General features: G+C 31.9%; 1 protein-coding gene across 2 annotated transcripts; it reads right to left on the reverse strand.

Annotated features, from left to right (window-relative positions):
• Positions 1 to 2,023: 2,023 nt before the first annotated feature.
• On the reverse strand, positions 2,024 to 5,999 carry LOC127244184 (BTB/POZ domain-containing protein At3g44820). 2 transcript variants are annotated; one of them, XM_051264605.1, is made up of 6 exons: positions 5,712 to 5,999; positions 5,374 to 5,482; positions 4,831 to 4,927; positions 4,498 to 4,567; positions 2,786 to 4,003; positions 2,024 to 2,654 (listed from the first exon to the last, which is right to left on the reverse strand). In XM_051264605.1, exons 3-6 carry the CDS (start codon positions 4,878 to 4,880, stop codon positions 2,106 to 2,108), a joined length of 1,887 nt encoding a protein of 628 aa, XP_051120562.1. In that variant the 5' UTR covers positions 4,881 to 4,927; positions 5,374 to 5,482; positions 5,712 to 5,999; the 3' UTR covers positions 2,024 to 2,105. The 2 variants fall into 2 exon arrangements, with proteins under 2 accessions (XP_051120562.1, XP_051120561.1); XM_051264604.1 differs by having other exon boundaries at positions 5,180 to 5,482.
• Positions 6,000 to 8,805: the final 2,806 nt, after the last annotated feature.

Consider the following 8,805-nt stretch of genomic DNA (forward strand, 5'->3'; position numbering starts at 1 on the left):
GAGTTAAATTCATTATTTTAAATAAAAAATAGTTAAAAATAAATTGATTTTTTTTTCTTTTTAAATTTTCAAGTCGATGACAATCGTAAAATATACATATTTTTTCTTTAGAGATTATTATTGTATGTCACGGCCGATGGGATAATTCCACATGCCTGCATTTCCTCTAGAATATTAGTTGCTTTCTCCGTATCTACTATACAAACACGGCCATCGAGTCCGTTACAATAGAAACTCATTAGAATTGTGCTGGACACGTCCGCCAAGACCCAATTTAATTAGGGGTCCATTATTTATTTATATTTATATATATAATATTTATATATAAATTATTTAACTCTAATATGCTAACAGATGGATATGGCTTATGGTTAAGTGCTACATTCATCTGATTTTGGTTTTGAGTTTATACTTAAATACTTTGAATTTTAAAAATATTTTTTATTAGAAAAAATTAGACAGAAGTAATATGAATAGTACATATTAATATTATTATTGATACTTTATTTAGAAATATTAGAAAAAGTTATTTTATTTAATTATTATATTTTATTATAGGTAAGAATAAATGAAGTATATTATTTATATATATTTATTTTTGTTTTAATAATTTTTTATATTAAAAAAATAAGTATTAAACAAAATGATTATTATTATTAGGCAAAATTGTCAATTAACTTTTGGTTTCAAAACTCAATGTAAATCCTCTGTATACTTTACAAATTGATGATGTCTCTTTATATTTTAAAAAACATAGCATAAAATCCATTTTTTATATTTTTTGGGTGATCAGAAAATAATTTTTCATTTATATTTTTTTGCATAGCAGTGGTTTCCTATAACGTTTGTTAAAGTATAACCACGCCGTACAATTTTTAAAGAATATTGGGAATTTATACTAAATTTCAAAATTATATGTGAGATGTGGACAATTGTCTTCTTATTATTGATATTTTTTACATAAAAAATACTAGAATTTTTTTATTGTATATATTTTATTATAGATAAAAAAATATATATATTATATATATAAAGGCCCCTAATTTTTATTTCGCCTCGGGCTCTTCGAAAATCAGAACCGGCCCTAGAATTGTGTAGGTGTATGCAATAGGAAATGGTCCGTACCGCTTCATTTCTTCGAACAATTCTAAAAGAAACCTTTTTTAATTTGCTTCTTTCAAGCATTTGAGCAAGAAATTTTATGCCTTTTTATTTCTCTTCTAAAAAATCAAATATTTTTATTTATATTTAAAATTTTATATTTTTTATAAAATATTATAGGTTAACTATAAATCAATAAACAATTTTTTTATTTACATGTGTTATATGAAACTTTATTGATATTTAAATTACATATATATTTTTCTATTGTGATATAATTTTTAAAATATTTAAATACACATTCTAATTTTTAATTATATATATTAAATTTTTAAAAATTACCAATAAAATAATACATTTTCCATTCCATTACAATATATCCATTTACTATTTGCATCATTATATTTAATATAAAAAAATATTTGTATAATATTTTTTTTTACAAATATAATTATATTAGTATTATAAGATATTAATTGAAGTATTTTTTGTTATTTTCCTATGATTTATATTTCGTTTTTTATATAATAATTAATATTCAAATATCAAATATATATATATATATATAAATTATTTTACAAACCAAACACACAATATAACTCTTATTAAATTCTAAATATACGAGAACATCACTCCCAATTACACCTTCTCACAGAAAAAGTCGTTTTAAAAAAATATATCGACATTACAAACAACAATCAATCGATTTATTGTCCGGTGGTAACTTCTTGATCTCATTCTCCTATACCATAAATCTAAAAAATGACCATCCTATATTTCTTTCTCCCAAATAACTATCTAACCAACTATTCCAACGGACAAGATCATAAGATACCCTGGAAAAATCTCGAGTAGTTAATAACAAATACTTAGTAGAGCTTACTTACTTACTTAGCCACTAGATCATTTTTCCCGGGATCTATTCGTCGAACCAACTCCGATTTTACATCCATGGATGATCGGGAGGAAGAGAACACGCGCAATCGCCGTCTCCTTTCTTGCAGTCAAACCAAAGACGAAGTTCTCCGATGCCTAGGATGACGCACGGCAGATGACCGCGCCCGTTCAGCCGAGGATGTCCGAGGAGTCGGCGTGGCGCTGTCCTGACGGGCATCCGAAGGTCGAGGGAGGAGCTTGCATCCGATTCCGATTCCTCGTCGGGGAGAACTGAGGTAACCGTGCGTCTTGGTCACTTTCTTCATCTCCTCCTTAATTTTTCCGAACTCTTGTTCGAGCTCCCCGACTCGGGACCTCATTCTCTCCATGTCCACTTTCAGCACCTGGTTCTCGCGGGCGACCGTCACCCATCCCTCCCGTCGTCTGGTTGACGTCTCGTCGGGGGCCATCGGGGCGCTTACGGGATCCATGTTGTTGAGACACGCGGCGAGGGCGCTCCTCAGCTGCATTTGCTCGAAGAACAAGACTTGTAGTATTATTCGAAGCGGGAGCCTCTCGTTTTGCGAGGCGTGGGCGCAGGCGTCGATCGATATCTTGTTGAAGTCAATTATCGTGCATAGCCGCTCCCGTTCGCTATCCAAGAGCCATGAGTGTTCCTACACACCCAACAATCAAATCGTTCGCTATAAAATGACCATTTCACTTAAAATTTTGAATTTACAAGGACTACAGATCATTAATTATTATATAATCAATCGACAATTTCAACTATATACGCAACTCATACCTTAAGGTATATATCCAAGGCCCGGTACAGCCCGTCGTGCAATGACCTCGAAGATTCCGGCAATGCCTCCGCCAACAACCGGAATTTCTCCGGTTTCAAGTTCACGTCCGGCGCAACCTCCGCTATATAGCTGTCAACCAATTTAGCGACGCTACTCAGACGTCTAGACAACGGCGACGTCTCTTCATCGAACGACAACGGGGATATCGAAGCCAGACTCGGCTCCGACGACACAAAACAACGAATCATCCGATAAACACAATCAGTGTTGTACAAGGCATCCGAATCAGAATAGCTCGGTATCAGCAGACTATCCAACGTAGCCAATTCGAGCTGCTCGCCGATCCGTCGTTCCAATGAATCTTGGCACGAATGGTTGATTTCGAGGATTAGAGCCACCCGTAAAAGCCCGAGTAAAAACTGGCATACCGATCTTCCCTTAAGTTCAGGGAGCTGCTCGACTGCGATTTCAACGAGTCTCCTCTGATCGATGTTAGCTGGAGTCATGGTGAAACTGGCAACCGTTCTCGACGATACTGCGGTATGTACACTGCCCTGCCATCGACCCAAGCCCGGGAGGTGTTTCTTACAGTAGTACATTATCGCATGCGCGATTATCTCAGGCCTTACGCCTTTCGATTCGATTGTCTTAATTAGCCTCTCGAAAAGCTCCGGGCAGAGGTACGAGATGTCGTCGAACCACCAGTCGGATTCGTTGCTCTGAATCTTTGCTCCCGTTTTTATCCCGTTCCACAAGATGCTCCCACCGGGGCTCTGCAAGCTGCCGTACATCATCATGGGCCAACCGAACAAAGTTCGATCGGTGCAGATCATCACGGATAAAGCATTTAGACAGCGGCTGACGATTTGGAGTTCTTCAGCCATTGGGATGAGAGCCGGATCGACGCTTTGGAGGGCCAAGATGCAATCTTTCCAGCTCTTGAGAATGTGCTTGTGGAAGTACCTCTCGGACTTGGATCGTAAATTGTCATCGCCATAGCTATCGGTCATTTCCAGATAATCTGCGGCACAGTGCAGAATTACTACATTCCTTGGCGTGAAATCCACGTGGATGCCGTAACAGAATTTGGCGATCGTAAGAAATGTGTCAGGACCACCAGGGAATTCTTCCAAATTAACGGTAAATGTCCCGACAGGGGTGTCCGTAGATTTGTCGAAGTATGTTGCGATCTTTCCACACCTTGAAATAAGGGGAAACTGGAAAACATACAAAGTAACGAAGATTAGAATCTTAACCGTTGAAAGATAATTCATAATAGTCGATTCAAACAGACTAAAATTCGCCCTCGAAGAAGCATTTATAATAGGAACACGACACAACATAAAAATTTTGGATTTTTGTATATCAATGATAGAGATATCGGCAACAAAGATCGTTTGTCGCCTATCGAAGCTTGTAACGGAAAATGCACTTAAGTTATGTAATGAAAACAATGTTCCCTATATAGAAGCAGTCTCCCATACGACCGCGAAGAACCTGATGTAAAAGAACAGGACCTAATCGAATTCATACATAATGTTTTTGCAGACATATTTCAGCAAAAAATCTCTATAAAAATTAAACATTACCGCATCCAATGTTCGAAGAGGATCCAAAAACACAAATATCTCCAAAATTGCAGCACATTCGACCAAGAAAATCGACTAAAATCAAAACTTCAAAAACTTTATACTCATGGATCACAGCATACCTTGTGAAGATGAAACTTGACTTGATCCACCACGACTGTAATATCGCTCGGCAGACGCGAATCGCAGAACCTGAGACCAAACTAACAATTCATACATGTATCAACCATCCAGTAAATGCAGAATCAACAATGCAATCAACTCATCATCAACATATCTTTCAAAAACTAAAACTCCTTCCCAAACCCGAATCAATCTCATAAAAATCCTTCTAAAATCCACCTCCAACACACAACAAATTCAACAGGCAACTCATCACATACCTCCAGCCAGAATCAATAAACTAATCTACAAATCCATGGCTGATCAAGAAACTCAAAAAAATCATACAGTACCAGTCAATTCCTCGACGGTGAAATCCAGAAGCTTTCCCTGGAGGAGCCATTATTACAGATCAGAGCTTCCCAAGACGTCACAAGCTCCTTCAATTCCCTTCCATAGATAGAAATAGGGCTCAGCAATTCGTCCCTCTCCTCAACACAATAAATGCCCAAATCGCCACAGAAAAGTTAAATTAATAAAATAAAGGATCAGCTGAGTAGCAGTTGAACAACAGTGGAGACGAAGACCCCCTGGATTTATTGCAATACAGGGCCACAGCTAAGCAGCAGATCATTAATTAAGCATCAGCCATTAATAAACAAAGAAGGTAAGGGCAAGGGCAGGGGGCAGGGGGCAGCCCACCAACACTTCCAACCACAGACGACATCTCCTTCTTCTTCTTCTTCTTCTTCTTCTTCTTCTCCTTTTCCTCTCCTCTCAGATAAAATCATGGGGAGAGATTTTTTATGGGGTCAAAATTAGGATCGAATGGAAACAAAACCAGTGGCAGAGCAATTATACTAAAAATAATAATGATGATGAGTCGTAAGGGCTACTTTTCTTTACAGCAGTGCAGGCTGTCCGTTTCCTTTGCCTGCAAAAAGCCCCACAGTTTTGTTTCCTAGTTCGCACAAGGTTACTCACTCACCAGTCGATTATTAATCTCTGCAAAGACAAAACACCACAGGTAGGTCATGGAATTAAAGAAGGAATCAATCAATCTTCCATCCAGGGGAGAAGGGGACAAGAAACCGGCTTTTGGAGGAATAAATTAATAAAGAAATCAATTAATTAGTTAGCAAATTTGCAAAAGCAGAAAGAAAAACCCTTATTAGACCCCATTGCAATGATAATGAATAAAGAAATTAGCTAAGCAAAAGCATGAGTGGTTTACAGTTAGAGAGACTATCGAGCTTGGGATTCTCGAGTTCGACCACCATTGATTTGATTTGATTTGATTTGGCGTTGGATTCGCGTTTGACCGACACATCCACATCCACATCTCGTATCTCTATCTGGAGTCGAGTGAGTACGCTGATTGTGTGGGTATGGAAGGAAGGGGAATCGGAATTTAGGTTTGGCGAGGTGGGAGGGGTGAAAAGGGGAGGACAAGACAGGGGAACATGGCAATGATGAGAGAGAGAGAGAGGAGATGGCGTGCGAGTGAGGGATTTTGTCGACGGCCTCGCCTCAAATCCAGATGTGCGTTCGCCGTCAAAGCAGCGCCAAAGCTTCTTTCTCCTACGGGTTTGGGTTTGGGTTCGGGTTCGGGTTCGGATTTTGGTAGAAAATGTTGACTGCTGTTGTTGAAATTTTATAAATAATGGGATTGCCGCTACCTGCTGCTAAAATGGTCAATGCATTCAAATACAAAATATAATTATAATAATCTTCTATCTAACCTAATTTAATTTAATACTATATATATTTGAGGACACTGATGTGTAATTATTATGTGTTTTTTTTTTTCAAATATTATTTAGTGGACTCCATCACTTAATATATATTATTATATAAATTAATATATTATATTAATATTATGGGAAAAAAAAAATTGGTTTCCTTATAACAAAAATTTATCAATTCTGATTCCAATATAAGGAAAAAAAACTCATCAATTTTAGTCTCATTATAAATAATTTTAATCTTGTCATATTATAAACAATTTCAATCAATTTTGGTATTATCGTTAAAAAATCAACGAAAATTGCCGAGGTCAACGTAACGGAGGTGACGTGGCAGAAACTATACGGCCATGTACAATTATAAACAGTCATTTTGTCACACGATTATATATATTTCAGTGTATAATTATACATGACCATGTTGCTACACAATTATATAATTCTGCACGGTTTTGTACCTTTCTGATTTGGTCTAAAATTTTATTTTATTTTTTTTAAAAAAATATTTTGAATTTATAATAGTTGATATAGTTAAAAAAAAAAAATCAATAATAATTCTAATATAATTAAAATGTATCAATATTAGTTCAAATATAAATATTTATCGAGTATATTCTTTTATAAGGTTTTTTTCTAAAATTCTTATTCATCAAAATTTTTTCTCTTACAAACATCCAATTATACAACTATTTTTTTTATATTATAGTATTAAAAATTAATTTGACATGTCAATACAATTTCAAACAATTTAAACTTAGAAATATATAATTGTATTGAAATAATAAATTAATTTTCAATACTACTATAATATACAAAAATAAAAAATAGTTGTGTAATTGAATTTTTTAAGAAATTTTTTTGGTAAATAGTTTATAATTTTAGACAAAATCTTTCAAAAGAACATACTCTATAAATATTTGTATTTGAACTAAAATAGATACATTTTAATTATATTAGAATTATTATTGATTTTTTCCTATTTTAACTATATCAACTATTATAAATTCAATATATTTTTTAAAAAAATATATATAACAAAAAATAAAATTTTAGATCAAAATAGAAAAGTACACAGCCATATAGAATTATATATGGTCGTGTAGCAACATGGTCATGTAAAATTATACACTAAAATATAAATGATCGTGTGACAATATGGCCGTGTAGTTTTCAGGTCGGCTATCACGTCACCTCCGTTACGTCTACGTCAGCAATTTTCGTTAGTTTTTTAACGGTGGGACCAAAATTGATTGAAAGTGTTTATAATGAAATTAAAATTGATTAATTTTTTTATAATAAAACTAAAATTAATAAATTTTAATTATATTACGACCAAAATTGATTTTTTCCCTAATATTATATAGTGATTCTTTTAGGATTTTTTTTTTCTTTTAAAAAATTATTTAGTTGGTCACACCACTTAATATATATATTACTCAATCCGTCTATTGTCCCATTGAGATTAGCCACATAATTTTAGGTATTGTGTAATTAGAAAATATATTAGTAAAAATAATTATAATTTAATAAAAAAAATTAAATTAAGATGAATAAATAGTTTAATTAAAATAAAAAATTATTAATTATAAATTTACAAATGTGATTAAAGTGTATAATTATATTTTTTTAAGAAAAAAAGAACAATTATGTGAGATGAGAAAAAATAGAAATAGTGGACCAATTAAGTAGAATAGAGAGAGTATTATATTAATTAACTAATTATATAATATTATTATCTTAATTTTATATGTTATTATTGTTACTATTATTTATTTATTTATTTGTTTCAGAATATTTTAAAATAGTATAATTTTAAATTAAATAATTAATTACTGATATTCTCTTTGTTCAAATATTTTACAATATTTTTTTTCTATCTATCTCAAAATTATTAATCGAAAATAATTTCTTTTTTTTTAGAAAATTACATCAAAAATATATTTAATTATAAAATATTACATGAAATATTAATTTTTTATTATATTGAAACTTATTTATAATTTTATAACTCCTAAAGTTTTAGTTTAAGTAGAGGTAGGGAGTGTGATCTTTTCATTTTTTTATTTCACACTATTTTTTAAAAACATCAATTCATTATACATATGCATTATTTTTATATTACGTATATAATTTTTTTATATTTTATATAAAAAATATCATTTTAAATTATTTTAAAAAATAAACACAAAGTGTTTGAAGCTGAATGAAAATTTAAAATTTGATTTTTTTTTTTAATAGAAAAATGAAGGGTGTGTTCTTGCACTATTGTCTATTCCTAAAAATATATTTTTTTAAAAAAAATTTAATATATTACACACTCATTATTTTTATATTATTTATATATATTTTTTATATTCACATAAAAATGTCCATGTTAATATGCATAAAAATTTAAAAAAAATATAATTATTACATCCTTAAAAAATATATTTGTAAAAATAAATATTGTATACTACCAATAATTATAGATTAAAAATTAATATAACTAGGTAATTTAATTAAAATTTAAACAATTATAAATGATGAAATATAAGGAAAAAAAAAACACTTTATATGAAATGGGGGAAATATCAAATTAAAATA

Source organism: Andrographis paniculata, unplaced genomic scaffold (genome assembly GCF_009805555.1).
Source record: "Andrographis paniculata isolate CXL003 unplaced genomic scaffold, ASM980555v1 Contig9END, whole genome shotgun sequence".
Taxonomy (NCBI): domain Eukaryota; kingdom Viridiplantae; phylum Streptophyta; class Magnoliopsida; order Lamiales; family Acanthaceae; genus Andrographis; species Andrographis paniculata.